Source organism: Sminthopsis crassicaudata, chromosome 1, assembly GCF_048593235.1.
Source record: "Sminthopsis crassicaudata isolate SCR6 chromosome 1, ASM4859323v1, whole genome shotgun sequence".
Lineage (NCBI taxonomy): Eukaryota > Metazoa > Chordata > Mammalia > Dasyuromorphia > Dasyuridae > Sminthopsis > Sminthopsis crassicaudata.
The window spans coordinates 241,053,512-241,074,617 of NC_133617.1; the positions used below are offsets into that span (position 1 = coordinate 241,053,512).

Sequence of the window (21,106 nt, forward strand, 5' to 3'; positions counted from 1 at the left end):
ATAAAATGGGGATAATAATAGCACTAGCTTCCCAGGATTGTGAGTATTGAATAAGTTAGTATTTATAAAGTATTTAGTATAGTGCCTGGAACATAGGAAATGCTTAACACTTATATCTTTCCTTCCTACCTTTTAATAACAAGCTTATAGTGAATCACAAATTTAGTGACACCAAGTATAAAACTTACCTTTGGTAAGATTTTATTCAATATGTTGAATTGTTATGTTACAAAGAACTGCCTAAACGATGAGCAAAATGTAATTTCTCAATTGCATATTGAATCCCTAGCACCTGTCATACCTTTTTACACACCAGGTATTTAGTAAATGATTATGGAATTGAATCCTTCCAGAAAAGAGCTGTTATAAAATTGGAGAGTAATATTTCTTTCCAAGATAGCAATAATTATAACTGACTATACATAGTAGTACTGAATAAAAGATTTTTTAAAATGTAGAAAATTCTTGACAATAAGAAGGATAAAGCCTCTGATCACTAAAGGAAATGATGTGTTTTGGTTCTAAGTAAAACCAGCTGAACTGCAGGGTCCCTCTGACTAAAAATAACTTTTCTGTCTACTTAAACTCTTGGCATAAGTACTTCCTTCTTGCATTTTTACACTTTTCTTTGTAATATTTTTCTTTGCTTCTTGATGCTCTTTTCTCCCCAGTAGTCTCTCTTTGCTTCAATCAAAGCATGTGATTTGCTTATTCTTGACTCCATGACATTCCACTATGTGAAATACTTCCCAACTCTCTCCTCCAAAAATGTCACTTTCAATGACCACTTTAAACCCTTCACAACCCCTCATATTTAATGATTTGAATGAACATTAATACTTGAGAATAAATACAACAATCAGTATCAAATTAGAACAGAGAATAAAGAAGATACCAATTGGCTCAAATCTGGTAGAATTTTTGAAAAGGTGTTGATTAAAAAAAAAGTACTGATCTTTTTAAAATAAAAGTTTTTTAATGCCTTTTAATTTTAAATTAGTCCTTTACAGATATTCATCTATTATCATACTCTCTCTCTCCCTAATACACACATACAAAAGAATGAAGCTATGAAAAACTAACATATTAATTATGCCCGACTACAATTGCTCCATTACACATTCAGTCTCTCTTTTCCAACATAAAGAAAAAGAAGCATTTTCTATTCTCTTGGGTCAAGATTGGTCATTATAATTACCCAGTGATCATCTTCATTTGATTACTTTTGTAGCCATTGGATCTATTTGTTTTCATTTTAATTTGTTCTATATAATTTCCTATAATCTCTCAATATTTCTCTTCTTTGTATTTGAAATTTATTATGGTACAATGTTAGTATATGTGCTGTTGATGTGAGCACTATGGTGCAATATTAAATTACTTTATGTAATACCATTTATTTTTGTCATTCCCCAATTCATGAACATCTATTTTGCTTTTAGGTATCTGTTGAAGAGAAGTACTCCTATGAGTACTTTTGGCTATTTGGGACCTTTCAATAACTTCATCAAAATATATAATTAGCAGTAGGATCTTTGGGTCAGAGTATAAATTATTCAATCATTTTTTACCCCAAATAATTCTTAATTCTTTGACAGAATGGTTCAATTTATATCTATATTAAGTATATTAATATTTCTGTTTTTCTGCATCCCTTTAAATACTGAACATTTAAATTTTTAAATCTTCGCTACTTTGAAGGTAGTTTAAATTTGCATGTTTGTACTTTTGATTTTGATCTCTTGTCATTACTATATTATTAGTGACTTGCAGCTAATTTTCTATGATTACTAATGGTTTGCAAATCACTTTTTAAAAATACTGTTCATATCCTGTAATCATTTATCTACTGATAAATGGCACTTGGTTGTGTATTTGCGTTAATTACCCTTATAACTTGGAAATATCTCATGAATGGATTTTTATTCGTTATCTTTTTACTTGACTTGCATTGATTTTGTTTATATAAAAGCTTTTAAATTTTGTGGCACAAAAATCTTGTCTATTCAATTTTTTGTGATTTCTTTTTTACTCTTAAAAGTTCTTCACGTAAGCATAATTGCCATTTTAAAGGGACTAATCTTTTATATTTAGGATAAGTAGTCATTTGAAATTTAACAAACATCTTTTTCTTCCTCTTTCTTCTTATACTTCTTTATCATCAAAATGTTTCCAGTTTTTCCAAAAGCTTATGACAAATGTATCTTCTCCAAGAAGTTTATGTTTTAGAATTTAATACTAGGTTATGTCTACAGTATTTTCAATCATAATACAGTTTCCTGCACTCTATTTTGTTTGATAGTATCACTGAAATTGAAAATTTCTTCTTTTCAAGGTCTCATTTTTATTCTTACATGTCTTTCAATTCAAGTTGTATTTCTCATTCACAGCAGACTTTTTCTTAACCATGATATTTTCTCTCAGACTACTTAGTGATCCATTTACATTTAAGGTTATGCTTGTTAGGATTACATTTTCTGCTATTTGTTTCTTTTGTAATGATTTTTATCTCCTCTTCTAAGTCAGCACTTTGTAGCTATTTTGACACTAATCCATTCTCACGGAAATGTTCTCCATTCCTATTTACCTATCCTATCATCTGACTCCTATTCTTTTTACTGTTTCCCTTCTTTATTCAGGGAAATGTGTGGTTCAAAATCATTCCTTTATTGTTTAATCTCACAACTTAGGTAACACCCTTTTCCAAGAAGCATTCCTTTACTTTGAACCTCTTCTTATTTCTATTTCAGCTTATTCTAAATGTGTTATATTTTTGTTCTGAAGTAACGCATGAGTTTTCTGTATTATTCTATGCTAGTGCGTTCACAATCCTTTCCCTCTTCTTTCTTGTTATTTAAATGTTTGTTTTACTTTGTGCTTTATTCTTAGGAATGTTAATTCATGAAAGAGGCAGAGTGTGAGTATGTGTGTGTGGAGGGGGAAGGGGTCACTCTTTGTCCGGACTCCTGAGGTTCAGACTGGCTGCCCTTATGTAATCATTCAACTTCTCCTAAGAGCAAAATATCCTACTTTGAGACTTATATTCATCCTACTGCTCTGAGAGCTGGCAATCTCTGGGGATCCATATATCCCTTCTTTGGGGTGTTAAATGCAGTCCTGGAAAGCACAAACATTAATCAAGAGAAGACCTGCATTAATCAAGAGGAGATCTCTACTCCCTGCCACAGACAAGGCCCATTATCAGTCCCTTCTTTCTTTGAATGGCAATAATCTTTATTTGCACCTTTTTCAATTGCCATTTTCACCTATTACTCTTATCCTTCTATCCTAAGCTCTTCCCCAAGATTGCAAAATTTATTATAATTCATTTAAACTATTAATTAACCAAAAGATACTATGCAGTTTTAAATTTGAATCTGGCAGCAATGCATGGATTTGATTAATTAGTACTTATTCTACTGTAGTCAGGAGTTCTGAGCCATATTTTATTTTGCAGAGAGGAAAACATATGTCCCAATAGCTAAAGAACTGGCTTTAAAACCAGACATGTATTCAAGACTTGTCTTTGACACATACTTTATGACTCTAGTCACTTAACTTCTCACAAATCTAGGTACTTCACTATGAGTTGCAAAGAACATATTGACCTCATTGAAAGAAGTCTCTCCCCTTTTCTCATCCCAGGTCTTAATCCCTATTCTTGTTCTAAACTATTTAAATTTTAATATTTGTCCATTTTCCTGGGAGACTAATGACTCAAATTAATTCTGTATGCCTGACCTTCAAAATCAGCAGCTTTGGCTTGTAGATTATTTATATATACTTTCAAAGTGATCTGTTGCTTCTCTTTGATCATTTTCCTCCCACTTCTGATTTTTTTGAGTTCCAAATTGGCATCTCTTTTTCAGAGCCTCTGCTACTTTGGAGAGATGGTATATCATTATGTTTTCTAAATTGTTCATTTACTTTTTTTGTTGTTGTTGTTATTGGTCTTCTTACCTAATGTCTACTCTAATAATATCTTCTCTTAAAGGAATTTTTTTTTTTAATTCTGGGGTTTTTGCTTTTTTTGTTCTATGATTTCATGGATATCTACAGAATTCCTCTTTCATTTGGGGATCTTTTTGTTTACTTTACTTCAGAGTATGGTATAATGCTTACTTATAAATATTTGACCATTGAAGGAACTCTTACTTATCTGTCTCTTCTGAGTTTCACTCTTGGTTTATCTACTTGGGAGTGAAGCTTATATCCAGCATCTCTTTTTTACCCCTCCAATAGCTCAGCTCTCTTATCCTCTTGCCTTGTTTAGCCATATATCTTTGCATTGTGATGATGGGAATTTTTCTCCTTCAGGTTACCTTGGGACATGGCCCTCTTGAGTTGGGACAACAAGGTGGCAAAGTGGATAGAGAGCTAATTTGGAGGCAGGAAGAACTGAGTTTCATTCTAGCTTCAGACACTAGCTGTGTGACCCTGATCAAGTCATGTAGCCCATGTGCCTCAGTTTCCTCATCTGTAAAATAAGCTGGAGATGGCAAACCAATTCAGTATCTTTGACAAGAAATACTCCCCATCCTAAAAAAGTTGTTGCAAAAACTTGAACACAACTGAATATGATTTAATGACAAAAACACATGGTCTCCTTGAATTGAGATATGCTGAAACTGTTACTTTTGTAAATTCTAACAATATATTGACCAGAGCAAGTTTGCATCCCCCTCTTTCCTTAAGAATAGAAGTGCCTCCCTCCTCTAGTTGGTTCTGCATTGCTCAATCCCTCCTGCCCTCTCCATTCTATTTCCTTTCCTTTATGTGTCAAGATAAAAATTAATGTTTTCTATCTCTTTATGAAGTATGGGTCCTACAGGCTGTGTCACGGTGGGGTGAGAGAAAGGAATACATTATGTTTATGACTGGGAAACCAGATGTGCTAGGAGTAAGGTAGATTAGTGAGGGTTTTCCATATTTCATTTTTCCATTATTCTACTGGGTTTTATGTTGCAGTATTTTTTTTTTCTTATCTTTTGGATTCAGTTTTAATTATTCTAGATTATTTCAAATATTACTTTCTTTTAGATTATTAGTTTGGAGAAGTTAACTAGTAGTTCACTTTCTAGTAGTTCAATTATGTGATCAATCACCAATTTTTAAGTGTAAACATTGTAAAAACAATTGCCATAAAGAGTTCCCTGTCCATAAATAGCCAACACTAGAAAAATCAGCATTTATCTAGCACTTTAAGCTTTGCAAAGAACTTTACATATATTATTATACTGCAACCCTTAAAACTAGGTAGTGGTATTATCCCTATTTTACAGATAAGGAAACTGAGACTGACAAGTTATTTCCTATAGTCAAATATCTAGCAAATGTCTGATGCCATATTTGAACCTAGGTCTTCTTCCCCATAAGGCTAACACTAGGATACCTAACCAACTATAAATACTCAAAAACAAACTCCTTGAAAAGGTAAAACGTGATAGCCAAACAAATTATATGCTGAATAAGCTAACTTGTATAAATTTACACAGAAAGATGATGAGGAATTAAAAGCAGAACTAGCTCAGATGAGAGCAAACTGAAGTGAATAGTTTTGTTTTTTGTTTTTTTCTAATCTTGCATATAACTTGATGTGGGACTCATATAAACTATATTATCCCCAGGGTGGTTCTATAGGAAACTTGGAACAGGACAACAAACAGATGTGAAATGAAATTGATCTGCTATCATTTCTTTACCAGTCTATTCTTATCACTTAATGGCAAGGAAACTACCACATATGGATTCTAATATTTCAACACCTGACGTGCTGCTATAAAAAGAAATGAAAATGGGACTCAAGAAAATGAAGACAGGAAAAAGTTCTGAATGTGAATAAATGTATAAAGAAGAAATCTCTGCAGGAAGAGAAACAATTTTAAAAGTATTCAGGGATCATTTTTCAAGGTGATTTTGAAAGGGAGTAAATTTAAAAAAAAAATAAAAACTTGTAAGATTGTAAAGGATGGTTGCTCTCCAAAAGCCATCTGAAAAGATTTAGATACAGACTGACAAAAATGCTTATTTTCTCACCTCTATGAAATCTTTATGAGAATGGTCTATTCAGTACATGCAGTGAGGATATCTTTGAAGGAAATCAGATGGAAATAAGAAGGCTTTCACAAATTATTTTCCATAGCAGTTCATATTTTTCTTAGTAACTCATATGACTAAAAGATATAGAGGATACTAAACACTGCTGGGCTTTTTTTTCTTTTCTTTCTTTCTTTCTTTCTTTTTTTTTTTTTTTTGGTGGTTGCAAAAAACTGTTTAATTTCATAAGAGTAAAATATAACCTTATTTTTTCTTTTCCATCAAGACATTTCTCATTTGTTATGTTAAGTTCATGCAAGAGTCTATGATAGATATGCTCTCACTTATCTCTAACAGTTTCCTGTTATAAAAACAACTTTGATTACTGATTTTTTGATTATAATATCAAATGAAAAATGAAATAGGGAGACATGAACTGACCTAAAGATATTTTCCTATATTTAGCGGATGCTACACTACAGGCCTTTTCCATAAATTCTAGGGCAATTCAAAAGAAACCTTTCTCAGAGAGCACACAGGAAAAAAGAGGTGAATGGAGAATATCTATTGCCTAGGTTACAGAGAAATTTATAACTACTGAGTTATTTCTTCACATATACATTTGGAATTCTATTTGTAAAATGAACCCAAATTAAACAGGAAGAATAGAGGGCTAGAATTTTTTGAGATCTTACAAAACAGCTCTATACCATTTCCTCCTCCAAAAGTAGACCTCTAAAATATTATTTTTATTGGATCTTTCATTTAATTTATGTATAATGGTGAAGAACCCTCAGTACCAATTAGATGAAAACCCACTCTGCATCTTACTAGTCTTAGTTGTCTTGAGTCTGAAAATTTAACATGCAAAGCTACACAAGCCAGTATGTATTAGAGCTACAAATTGAACTTAACTTGGAGTCTCACTAACTCCAAGGCAATCTCTGTATTCACTCCACTATAATGACTTTCTTATTAATGTTAACATTCTTCTGCTAGATAGTTTTGAATTTTCAAACTCATCTCAAGAAAATGAAAATTATAGGTCTTTTAAATTATGGAAAGACACATGTATGGGTATGTATGTATATATGTATATGTACAAATATCTGTATATATGGATGTCCACGTGTATATACATATGTATGGGAGTGGGGTGGTAGGAAGTCTCAGAGCTGGAGGGGATCATAAATTTACAGACTGAAAGGACCTTAGAGATCATTTAATCCAATCAATTACCTTTTCTTCCCTAGATAAGAAAACTGGGATGTTGTGCACTGCCAAAGATAACATGAATATATATTATATAAAATGCATAATTGAGGCCATGCAGGATTATAATGTGAGGTAGAAAGGTTAGGCACTGGTAACTTAAGGAAATTGCGGTGGATAGGAAGAGGGAGGATTGATGTTGGAAAGAACTACTGTCTCAGATTATAACTAATTATTACTTCAGTATTTATAGCTAGGAGGATGGGAAAGTAAATAATGGAGGACGACAGCTTTGATAAGCCAAATGGGAGGGGAAAAAAGTTAATGTTGAAGCTTTGGTTAAGAGAAAAGAAGCTGGGCAGGAAGGAGCTAATGAGCATAAGCTGAGAACTATGCTACATAGTAATTATAACTATAGTTATAGTTCTAACTTACAGTTATAATGAGCAACTTTTGCAACCTTCAAATCTGTAAACTTCTTATCTGTCACTATCTCACTTCCTAATACAAACATATTACAGGTTAGCATGCTATTAATGAAGAATGAAGGGAAAAATTTGAGGGAAGGCAAGAAATAGTTTTGTTTTTTTTTCTCTTGTGGACAAAATTTCTGTGAATTAGGAAACCCTAGCAAGCCTGGAAGGGTTATGACAACTCTAAAGTTGAAGGGATCCTTATAGAGCTGAGACCAGGGATTTTTAAAGAAGAATATATGTGTGTGTGTGTGTGTGTGTGTGTGTGTGTGTGTGTGTGTGTATATATATATATATGAAATAAATGTAATTAAAGTGCTTTTGTAAATGTGACAAAGTTAAATCTTTGAGAATATTGGATAAAAAAGAATGGAATTGTAGGGTTTTGAAATACTGCTGCATTCTAGGGCACCAAAAGAACATAAAAGAATTCACCTCTGAGTTAGTCAAGGCTAAATTTAAAAAGGAAATAGTTTAATTTACTCTGGGAAAGGATTATGTGACTTTGGATGAACTGCTGCTACTGCTAAAAGATACTCTATTTACAGAGGTATGAATATATGTATGCCTTGTGTGCTGAGACATGAAAATCACATACAACTTAATGTAAGAGACTGCTAAAAGATATTTTTAAGAGATTATACTAAAACCCCTATTCATTTCAACAAGTGACATTTGAACTGTTGGTCTGTGCACAAAATCTTTACTCAGCCTTCTACATAATTACATAATCTTATCTAGCATTTGTTCTATGATGTGAATTAGACAAAATTCATCACTAACTTAAGATGAGCTAAATTCTTCTTTCCCTCACATTCTGGGGATCATAAATCTCTACTTCTATTAAAGGAGTCACAGCATTTTAGAGTTATGAGGGCCCCAAGAGACCTCCTAGTCCAATAATCTCACTTTACAGAAGCACCTGAGGCTGAGAATGGCCGAGGCATCTGTGCAAGATTTAGTAATCAACTACTGACTTGGAAGGGTTTGGAAGGACTGAGTTTATGATGCCAGACTTCTGGGTATTATATCAGAGTTGCTCTTTAATGTTATAATCTAAGGCACATAGCTAATTCTAAGTTGCTAACTATAATGACAATGCTTTCCCTATAATTTTGAAGTTAAGCTCAGCTATTTTCAAATATAACTCTTCAAGTTTTACTAGTAGGAGGAAAAGATGAAATTGTAATATAGGGTTCAGTATGGGAAATTTTATACATGCAAGGTTACTATAAATGGGCAAAAGATTTGTAAAGTATTTGTTGAAAATTTGTACTTTAATAGAAATACATGACTTCCTTTCATTTTGATTTGAAAATAAGGGGTAGAAAATATGGTATTTTTAGGTTCACAAAAACTCCTGCACTAAGAGGAAATTTATATCAACTTCCTATATTCTGAAGGTTACTCTCTAAAATTTCAAAGAAAAATGAATGCCAATTGATGATACTTTAAAAAACACTTATTTCACTTTATATTCTTACTATATTGCAAACAAGACACTACCTCAAGGTTCATGATTGCATATCCAATTAAGCAAACTATGTGATATTCCTATATAAACTTAACTTTGTCCTATATCTACAAAAACATTCTAATGAAATCATTATCGTTTTTACTGAACAATATTGGATTTAGAGCAGCTAGGTAACAAATTATATAAAGTGCTGGGCCTAAAATCATGAAGATCTGAGTTTGAATCCAGTCTCAGATACTTATTAGCTATGTGATAAGTCATTTAAACCTAATTGCTATCTCCAGCTCATTTTGCAGATGGAGAAACAGAGGCAAAGACATATTTTTACAAAAAAAAAAAAAAAAAAAAAAAAAAAAACCAACCCTCAAACAGGGTCAGGGTCATGAAGAATTGGACACAACTAAAACTATTCAACAACAAGCTAGATTAAATCATTTAGGTCATAAGAGAATAAATATGTCATCATTTTCAAATGACTCATTTCTATAGGTGCCTTCAGCTAACAAATCATTTTAACAGTTACCTATCCATTTATGCAGGCAAGAAAAATGAACAAATATGAAAGGCTCTTTCTTAAGGAAGCTCAAAAAAGATTCTGACTTCAAAAAGATTTGTTAAATACAGAGTCCCCCAAAGAAATTAAAGTCATTTCTAGTCATCTGAAAAATGCTCTAAATCATCATTGATTAGAGAAATGTAAATTAAAACAACTCTGAGGTACCACTGAGGAGAGAGAGAAAAATTTAGAACACAGGTTTTTGCAAAAGTGAATATTAAACTATCTTTGCATGTATTTGAAAAAATAAAATACTATTAAAATAAAATTTAAACGCAGTCCCCTCCTAATAACAGGTTTGTATTATAAAAATCTGTTGAGCAAAAAACAATTCTATAAAAGATAGTTAAATTACAGGGTTAGACAATTTAATGGACAATGTATCTGAAGTACTAATAGTATTGTTCCAATTAGGACTAGCTATAATGTACTCCATTATGTTGAGGAGGAAATTAAATTCAAACTTGAGATTGCATGGGTAATTACATAGATGGGTTGCACTATTGATCCCTATAACTTACGCCAGCATACCTATGCATAAAAATGTATCTTTTATATTCTATAATTTTAATTGCTTTATTTTTCTCTTTAATCCACTGGAAACATTATTTCATAATAACCCATGTTACAAAGACTTGGAGAAAGGCCACTCATGTCTTAGATGGATCCAAACAAGTGGTATAGTGGATAAACCTTTGGTAGGCCTGAGTTCAAATTTGGCCTCAGATGCTAGCTGTGTTCACATTGGGCAGCTGACTTAACCTCTGTTTGCTTTAGTTTCCTCAAATGCAAAATGGAGATCATAATTAGCACAAAGGCTGTTGTGAGGATCAAATGCAAAGTGCTTATTAGCATAATGCTCTACACATTTATTGTGGAGTTATTTCAGTGGTATCTGATTCTTCAGGACCCCATTTGGGGTTTTCTTGGCAGAGAAACTCCAGTGGTTTGCCATTTCCTCCTCCAACTCATTTTACAAATGAGAAAACTGAGGCAAACAGGATTAAGAGACTTGCCCAGAGTTACAGAGTTAGTAGTAAGTGTCTCAGGCCAAATTTGAACTTAGGAAAGATATTTTCCTGAGTCCAGGCCCAGCACTCCATCTACTGTGTTACTTAGTTTATTGCCTGGGACATAGTAGTACTTTTTTTTTTTTAAAGTTTGTTTTTCTCTCTTTTAATGAAAAAGATTTTTTTTCAAGTGACTACTACTAAAACAATTCTGCTTTCAAGTATTCAATATATATTCTATCCATGGGGAAAATATACATATGTAATAAATAAAAGTATATATATATATATATAATATATATACACACACATATGTGTGTATATATATATGCATATATATTATATATACATGTGTATGTGTATATATATATCAGTATGAAAAAATATATATCTATAAATATGAAAAAATAAATAAATACATGACAGTAAAATATAAGGTATTTTGGGAAAGAAGGAATTATTAGTTGGGAGTATTATGAAAAGTTTCAAGTAGGAGGTGTCACTTGTACTGTTTTTTAAAAGAAATGAAAAATTATATATGGTAGAAGTGAAGAAAAACAGCATTCCAGACATGGAAGACAGCACAGCAATGAAATGGAAAGCAAAACCTGGATGCTATTTGTGAGGACTGGAAGGAAGGCCAGCATGTGGAAAGGTATAATGATATTGGCAAAGTTGTTTAAAAAAAGATTGGGGATGGGTTGTGAAGGGCTTTAAAAGCTAATAGCAAAATTTACATTTGATTCTAAAGAAATAGGGAGCCAGTGGAGTTACTGAGTAGAGAAAGAGACATGATCAGAAAATCATGGGAATAAGAAAATGTATAATAATCTAGAATGACTCACAAATTTAAAGCAGGAAACCTAAGCAGGGAGCTCTGAAAAAGTCCAAATAAGAGAGGATGAATTAAGGTCATAGAAGTATGACTAGAAAAAGGGGGTTACAGAAATTTTATAAAATCATACTTTATCAACTGACTTTGATTTTTGATGACTGTCAAAGATAACAATGAGATTATGAAATAGGGAGACTGAAAGAACGGTGATGCTTTCAAAATAGGTAGTTTCTTTATAGACATGTATTTGAGAAAAAGATAAATACCCTTTTGGACCTGTTGAGTTGAAGATGTCTCAAGGATAACCAGTATATCTCAAAGGCAGTTGACAATATAATTTTGGAACAAGAGTTTGGGATTAGAAATAGATCTTTTTTTGACTCGTTTGCATAGTTTTGATAATTAAACCCATGGAAAATTTTTTTTTCTTTTTTTTTTGAGGTTGGGGTTAAGTGACTTGCCCAGGGTCACACAGCTAGGAAGTGTTAAGTGTCTGAGACCAGATTTGAACTTGGGTCTCCTCCTGAATTCAAGGCTGGTGCTCTATCCACTGAGCCACCTAGCTGCCCCCACCTATGGGAAATTATGAGAGCAATATGAGCAGGATTATAGGGAAAGAAGAAGGTGTAGTTCTTTGAAATACAACCAAAGTTAGGGGCAGGATATGGATGATAAGCCAGTAAAGGGGACAAAGAAGGAGGGATTCAATTGGTAGGAGGAGAACTAGTATCATGAAAATTAAGAGCAGGAAAAAATGTAGTTAATAGTGTCAAATGTAGCAGATGGGTGGAGAAAGACTAGAACTGGAAATTAAGTTATCACTAAGAAAACAGTTTCAATGCAGTGATGAGTTTGAAATTTAAGATTGAAAGGAATTGAAGAGGGGCAGCTAGGTGGCGCAGTGGATAGAGCACCAGCCTTGAATTCAGGAGGACCCGAGTTCAAATATAGTCTCAGACACTTAACACTTCCTAGCTGTGTGACCCTGGGCAAGTCACTTAACCCCAGCCTCAAAATAAATAAATAAATAAATAAATAAATAAATAAGACTCTGTGGAAAGGAATTGAAGAAAGGGATAAAAATGTAAGTGGGGCAAATAGGTAATCATTGTTGCCCTCTTCTTTGTCCCATCTCTGCCTCAGAAATTTGGGTAAGAAAAGAAAAAAAGACATGTGGACTGGTTGAGTATAATAAAGATGTTTTAAGGATTGTAATACTTGGGGCATGTCTGAAAACCATATTTAATGAAATCATTAGATAAAATGAGGAAATATTAGGAAAATAGCATGATTGATATTACAACCTTATGGAGAAGGTAGATGGTATAGAGGGACCAATCTTGGCAAGGGAAGAACTACTTTATCAGAGATGGAAGGAAAGTAAGGAGGAAGGAAGAGATAAAATCTGGGAGTTTTGAAATGAAGAGAATGGGAAATAAAAGAGCTCCCAGAAAATAGTTTCAATTTTTTCCCCAAATAAAAGTAAGAGTTATGACTTTCTGTTGAGATAGGAAGATGTGCAGAAGATTTGAGAAAAAAAAAAAAAAGTTCTGTGATAGCTTATCAGAGGAATTGGATAAGGAATTAATTAGTGAGGAGTAAAAGGACCAACTTATGGCAATAAGCACCAGTCAGAGCATGAACTTGTAGTACAGTCAATCTGTTCAAATGTATGACTTTCCCCTAGTTTTGCTGAATTGTATATATGAATAAAAGGCCGAGGAGACAGGTGGTGGGAGTAATTCAGAATTGGGATTTGACAAGGGAAGATCAACAAGAGAACTTGGGGGTAAGGGATTCAAGAGTGGATGATAGCATAGTGCTGAACCAATTAACCATACAATTGAGATTTGGAAGGAAGGAAACTGAAGGCAGAACAGCCCAAGAAAATACTGAGAGGTAGGAAAACTATAAGTTGTAATTAGGACAAAGAGAGATTTAGGAGGGGTAAAGCATAAGAGGAATATGCAGCAATAAGTGGCAATCAGAATGAAGAATATTAGTTTTAGAAAATGGAGGTAGAAAATTTGCAATAATGAGATCCAGATATGGACATCTTTGTTTGTAGCTATGGCTCAATAAAGATAGAGGTCACAGATGTGAACCAGATATAATAATAAACCCACAAGTATTTATTAAGCATCTATTATATGCCAGGTATTATGCTACTAAAATAAGGACAAAAACATACTAAATATAAGAGAACAACACAAACACATATATATGTGGGTTAGTATTATATTATAGTGAGATGGTTAAAATATTATTTGGTCAAGATTAGTCAGGATTCATAGAGGTGAATAGATAGAGAGATCATATTACTCACTTCACAATTTTCTCGTGTTATTGGAAATAATTGCCATCCTCTTACTCTCTAATTACTTGAAACATATATTTAACCCAAAAATTGTATTACCAAGTTAACAAAATTTAATTTCCATTTTCAAGAATAATCATCATTTTACAAATTAAAGATAATAGAGAGCCACTTATGTATTCCTTCCTTGTTATTAAACTTTTACTCAAAGACTTAATACAGCTTAAAACTTACATAGGGAAATTGTTACTATAATGATTGGGATTTGGGAATGAAAGGAAAACATATTTAAAAGAAAAACTGCAAGAAACAGCTATCTTTTATAAGCATATGATGCTTAATAAGTTCCTAAAGATCACAAAAAATGGACTCAATTCCATTGTATAAAAATTCTGGCTCTTCAATTCTTGAGCTTAACTTCTCTTTGAGTTTTGAGGAAGGGTAGTGGTCTAGGATTGGGATGAGAATTTTAGATAAGGCTGTTAAATACAATCAGTAGCCTATTTCTAAATTCCATTGTAATGAAACTATTATAAACAGACATGTCCAAACACTCATTGATTTTAAGCAATTCTTGCCTTCACATTTCATTGGTAGTTCACTTAAGTCATTCCATATTTCTCTATAATCATCGTGTTCACTTATTTTACAGTACAATGACATTTTATTACATTCACATAAACCATTTATATAGTCATTTCTCAGTCAATAGGCATTGTTTTCTAGTTCTCTGCTAATTCCCCCAAAAAGATGCTATTAATGTTAGTGTATAGGGACTTTCTTTTTGTTATGGACTTCCTGAGGGTATATGACTAGCAATCGAATCACTGAATTAAAAGTTATGGACATTTCAGTCACTTTCTTTGTACAATTCTAGACTGTTTTCAAAAATAGTTGGATTAATTCATAGCTTCATCAACAATGAATAACTAGGCCTGTCTTTTCAAAATATCTCTAACAGGGACTATTTCCTCTGTTATCTTTGCTAATTTGCTAGATGTGAAATAAAGCTTAAGCATTGTTTGGATTTGCTTCTGGCCCTAAAGTTCTAACAGAAATAATTTAGAGTTGACTGCCTTCACATAAATTTAACTTTTACTACACCTCTAACATATGATAGAATAACTCTTGGTTATTAGCGGGAAAAAAATCACACAGTAAAAAAAAAAAATCAGACCTGTAATATTTAACAGAGAATTAGTCTCTTTTCACACTGGTTCTTAAAATGTTTAAGTATTTATGTACTTACATACCAGCTAATTTACTTGCTCTTCTCATCAATTGATGGAACCTTGGGCTTTTTTGAAAGTATAAATCTCTACTATCCTCAAAATTTGAAGAGTGTTGTATAAGAGACTCAAAATGAACTTTTCTTATTAAATTAATTCATTTTAATAAATGAACTTAGAAAATATAACCTTTTAAAAAATCTATTATTTCAAATCCGTGGAATTCTTGGAGATCTTGTAAGTAAAGCTGATACTACACTGAAATTGTAATCAATACAAATGAACGAGTTAATCAATTTTTTCTTTGGGTGTTAAGATATTTCTGTTAAATTAGACTGCTATTACTAAGTCAATGTTCCTCTTAAAAGAGATGCATGATATTTTTGTGTATAGGTGGCTTCTATATCAATACAAATTATATCTCTATTCCTTAGTAGACAGTTTCATGGCTTGCCATCTCTCTCTAAAATATCATCACATTTATTATTGAGTCTCTCCAAATCCAAGTTGTTTTTTGAATGAAAGATACACAAGCCATTTCTAGGATTACTCTAAGCTTTCATAGTTCATAATCTTACTATTATATCCTGTTAAGAACTTTAAGTCTGCAAAATTGAGGATTTTTGTGAAGGAAGGTTTTGTTTGCTTCTATCAAAAGATAAACTTAAGAAATTAATTAAGTACCAAACTATGAGATTAAATTTCTAACTTTCTATAATCCAGATGTCTTCATTTTAGTGAAAAAAAAATTACTAAGGAAATGTTACCTCATTAATGAAATCACCAATGTCCCCAGGATGAGGAGCCGCTGATCTGACTGGATACTGAGGTTCTGCATGAATAGGTCTCTCATCTAGTCGTCTGATCCCCACAGGTTTGATTGCATCAGGTTCCACTGTATCAGGTTGCTGGAGCTGGCTTAAGTCATAGTCCTGCAAAATACAAAATCAAAAAGGCATGTCCACTGAAATTTTAAGAAAAATATAGATGAAAAAAAATCAAGATGGAAAATGAAAATCTTTATCCTACATATACCAGCAACTCATAAAAATGACTGAAACTTAGCATAATGGAAAACCTGCCACTATGATTTCTCCATGTTATGATTAAATATTTCTTTCACACAGCTCCTTCTTCTATGTTTTTCATTTCCACGGTCTGTGCCCCATCTGCTTTACAATGTTGCTCATCAATTTTCCACTAGGAAACAGCAGAGATATGAGGTAGCAAGCACTATGAAATGACTAAAACTGCCTAGAAAATATAGATGTAAAGTACAAGGCAAAGATACTAATAGGGACTGTTCAAGTTTTTCCCCCTCACTAACCAATAGGGCTACTCTTCTTTAAAGCAAATAGAGGTACAAAATACAATGAAGTTTAAATTCTTCTGAATGTACTATGAATTCATGTATATTATTTTGAAATTGTGGGAAAATTAAACACAAAATGTTGTTTGTACAGGAACCAATGCATTTCCTAAAACTTCTATTTCACTAGGACATAATGTAGTTCACATTTGTTGCCTACTTTCAGGGGAGAATATACTAATTTTCATATTGTGTAAAATTAAAATTGACTTGTGACAGTTTATAGTTATGCTTCTCACAGCCCAATATCTTGGATTTTTTTATGAGCTAAGGGTTTTAGATAAGGAAGTATCTAATCAATTCTTTAGTCAATCACACTTTACTATGTTAGAAAAATAGACTGTTTTGTCTCTTGTAAAATCGAAGTCAAGACTTGTGAAGAAAACAGAAGAAACGGACATGTGTCTCAGTATTCTCCTCAATTTCCATTTCACCAGCAAAATGAGTAATATGCAGGTAAGTCAGCTGTCAGCAACAATTCACCAATATTCCCAGACTTAAGCAAATATTTTTAGCATTCAAACCCCAACTGTAATATTGCAAAATGTTATGTCTAGAACATCAAAGAATTCTTATCTTGACTTTGGATATTACCAGAATGTGTAGAAATTTGGCTGTATTCTATTGAATCCAAGTATCCATATCCAATCTAGCCTGAAATTTTTCACAAATTTAATTAAGATCAAAAAATATCACAAGAAATACAATGACTGTTTATAGCACCAACTTGAATGTACACAAATTCCTAACTCTCAGAATAAATGCTCATACATACATGCATTCTACTAGAGAAAATTAGATATAGATGTTGTATTCTACTAGAGAGATGAGGTCATACTTTGTAGATTCCCCCATATCTTCTTTTCTCTTACTCCTTCTCTGATCTAATCTCAGACGCTTGGATGACCCCTTTCCTAGACAAGGTTAATCTTTCTACTCTAGCCCTTCATCAAGAGTTCTATTTTAGGAAGTTTGATGTAATATCAAATTATCTTTCATTTTTTTTTTCTGTCTCAAGCACACACACACACACACACATTTCTGATAGCAATGAATTTGATATCTCCCCAACACAAAAAATGATAAAAGTGAGATTCTAACACTTAAGAGAAGTTCAGAAAATTAATTAGGCGTCAGAGCCAAGACATGAATACAAGTCTTCTGAGTCAAATATATAATCCATTACATGAGAAATGTCTCTCATTACACATTACAGGATTTAGTCTTGAGATAGTTTTAATGCACACAGTTGATTCAATTCTTTCCAATACATATTTTATTGTTAAAAAAAAAATTATGTAACAGTAGAATGTGTGCGACAATAAATGGAGATTTTCCTACAACTGGGAAATTTCCTCTTAAAATTCTCTGAGGACAGAGTCATTGTTTCTTAGATTAACTGCAGTGTGCCTAGAATTGTACAGAAAGTTTTCAAAAGGTAATAGTTTTAGATTGGCTAAAATGACAGGAAAAGATAATGATGAATACTAGTGGGAAAACTAGGGAATTAATGAAAGTATGTGGAATTGTGAAATGATCCAACCACTCTGGAGAGCAATTTGGAACTATGCCCAAAGGGCTATAAAAGTGTGAAAACCTTTTGATCCAGCAGTGTTTCTACTGCATCTGCCAGAGAGATCATAAAAGAGGGAAAAGAACTCATATGTACAAAAATGCTTGTACTAACTCTTTTTGTAGTGGCAAGGAACTAGAAATTGAGTGGATGTCCCTCAATTAGGGAAAGCATGATAATTTATGTTATATGAATGTAATGTAATAGTAAGTTTCAAAAGAAATGATGAGCATTTAGATTTCAAAAAAGTCCAGAAAGATTTACATGAACTGATGCTCAATGAAGTGACCAAAATTAGGAGACATTGTATACACTAAGAACAAGATTATACAATGACCAACTGTGATAGACTTGGCTCTTCTTAGCAATTAAGTGATTCAAGACAATTCCAATAATCTTGCGATGGAAAATGCTAGCCACATCCATAAAGAGAATTATGGAAACTAAATGTAGATGGAAACATAGTGTTTTGACTTTTTTATTTGTTTTTTTTTCTTTCTTGTGGTTTTTCTCCTTTTGATTTCTCTTGCACAACATGATTTCTCTTGCACAAAATGTTGAAAACAACATTTTCAAATATGAAAAAATATTTGAAAGGATTGTACATATTCAACTTAGATTACTTGCTATTTTAAGAAAAAGGAAGAGGGAAGGAGAAAAATTTAGAAGACAAAGTCTTTATAAAAATGAATGTATCTTTATATGTATTTGGAAAAATTAGATATTACTGAGAGAAAAAGAGCTCACTATCAACAACTATTTGTGTCAAGAATGTTTCACTGATTTCTAAATATCACAGTCAGTTCTATTATTGATGCTCAATGCACAATTTTAAAAGCTGACAATCAAAAAATGAACACTATGGAAAACTAGAAGCCAGGATAGACTGTCTTCTTTATACTCCTTATGCTAATAGTTTTCTTATATTGGTCCCAAATATGAGATACAAAATTTTACTTCCAGAAAACCATTATTCAAGACATATACATACACATGAAATACTTATATGTGTGTACATATGTATGTGGACACACACTAACACACACACACACACACTCTCTCTCTCACTCTCTCTCATTTGAATCTACATTCATCCATCCTTACTCTGTACTCTGGAAAAGGCCCCACCCTATATTCAAGTTCTATCTCATAAAAGATAGTCAAACTACTTGAACCTCTTAATTTGAATAGCTTTAAAATCATATGATGTTAAATACACACTATTCAAGAAAACACACAAATTGCAAGATGCAGGGTAAGAATTACACATAAAATTATAGGGGTAACAGAGCCCTCAAGAGTTCATCAAGTCCACGGTTTTATTCCCAAGGACAATTGTCATAACAAAACTGCCCAACATTTCTTGCCTCATTTATAAAAATCTATGGAGTTAGTGAATGTCATATATTGTAATGTCTTACAACTTTAACCATTTGTTTAAATTCCTTAAAAATCATCATTTTTTAATTAAAGCTTTTGCTTCTTCATCTAAAAAATGGTAATTGTATTATCTGTCTGTGAAGAAAATATTTTGTAAACTTGATAATGCAATATGATTTGATTTACTACATGAAGTAGTAGTATGTAGTAATCCTCAGAAAACATGAATAAATGAAAAATACTTATTAAATACTTAAAATGCCAAACCCTTGAATAAATTCTGGGACTAAAGGAAAAAAAAAAAAAAAAAAAAGGGACAGTGTCTGAGGCACAGAGGCACAAATTGGTGACTTTCCCAGAGTAATGCTTCCTACTTTTTATTTTTATTTTAAAAATCATATTTTGTCTAATTACAAGCAAAAGCAATTTTTAACATTCATTAAAAGGTTTTTTTTTGAGTTCCAAATTCCCTCTCTTGCTTTTTTTCCTTTCTCTCCCTGAGATAAGAAGCAATATGATATAGGTTATACATCCTTAATCATGTAAAACCTATTTCCTTATTTGTCATGCTGTGAAAGACACAGACCCAAAGAAGAAAAAACTAAAACAAATGAAAATAGTATGTTTTATCTGTACTCAGACTTCATCAATTCTTTTTCTGGAGGTAGATAACAGTTTTTCATCATGACTCCTTTGGAATTATCTTAGATCATTTTATTGTTGAACATAACTAAGTTTATCCATAATAATCATCAGACATTATTGCTGTTATTGTATACAATATGTCTCCTCATTTGCTCACATCACTATACATATATTCATGTAAGTCTTTTCTGAAATCAACCTCTTTGTCATTTCTTATAGTATAGTATTCCATTACAATCACATACTACAACTTTCAGCGATTTCTTAATTGAGGTATATCTCCTCAATTTCTATTTTTAAAAAGGTGCTATGAATATTTTTATATAAATAGGTCTTTTCCCCCCTTTTTTGGAGCTCTTTATTTTATGACAATGACTTTTAAAAAAATAAGAATCGATGGGGAAATTTTTAAGGCAGTTTGGTAAAGTTTAGACAAATATTTTATATCAAATACCAATATAAACTTAAAATCTGTATGGAATTTGTACCTAAAAAAGGTCATACCTAAAAAACATCACATATGAACTAGATCAAGAACCTTTTACAATTATGCCTTTGACTACATTGTCCTCCCCCAGGTTATTTGATGAGATGAGAATCCCTAGATCTCTGTTAGAAGTGGAATACCTCCCATGGAGTTAGATATGTTTCCCTAGTCTTTGGATTAGGAAATTCGGATTGTTGCTGAGTGAGTCTGGCTGCTTCAAGACATTTGGCCTAATGAGAGTCAGAAAAAATGGATTCGTTTTTTTCCCCTTTATTTTAAATATGTTTTAAAAAGTGAGTTTCAAATTCCCTCTCTCCAGCCCCTACTCCGCGCTTACTGAGAGAGTAAGCAATAAAGTATCCAATTCATATGTGACGTCACATTAAACATATTTCCATATTAGTCATATTTCCAAAAACAAACAAACAAACAAAAAAACCCCAACAAAACATAGCCCCTCTCCCCAAAATCAGAAACCCCTCAGTGAAAAAAGTAAGCTTCAATCTC

General features: G+C 32.3%; 1 protein-coding gene across 1 annotated transcript in view; it reads right to left on the reverse strand.

Moving 5' to 3' along the window:
- Positions 1-21,106, reverse strand: part of CDH2 (cadherin 2) — a 250,117-nt gene that overhangs the window by 3,383 nt on the left and 225,628 nt on the right. The window contains exon 15 of the mRNA XM_074277065.1: positions 15,913-16,077. Within this exon, the coding sequence (XP_074133166.1) occupies positions 15,913-16,077 (165 nt within the window). The remainder of the gene's footprint in view (positions 1-15,912; positions 16,078-21,106) is intronic.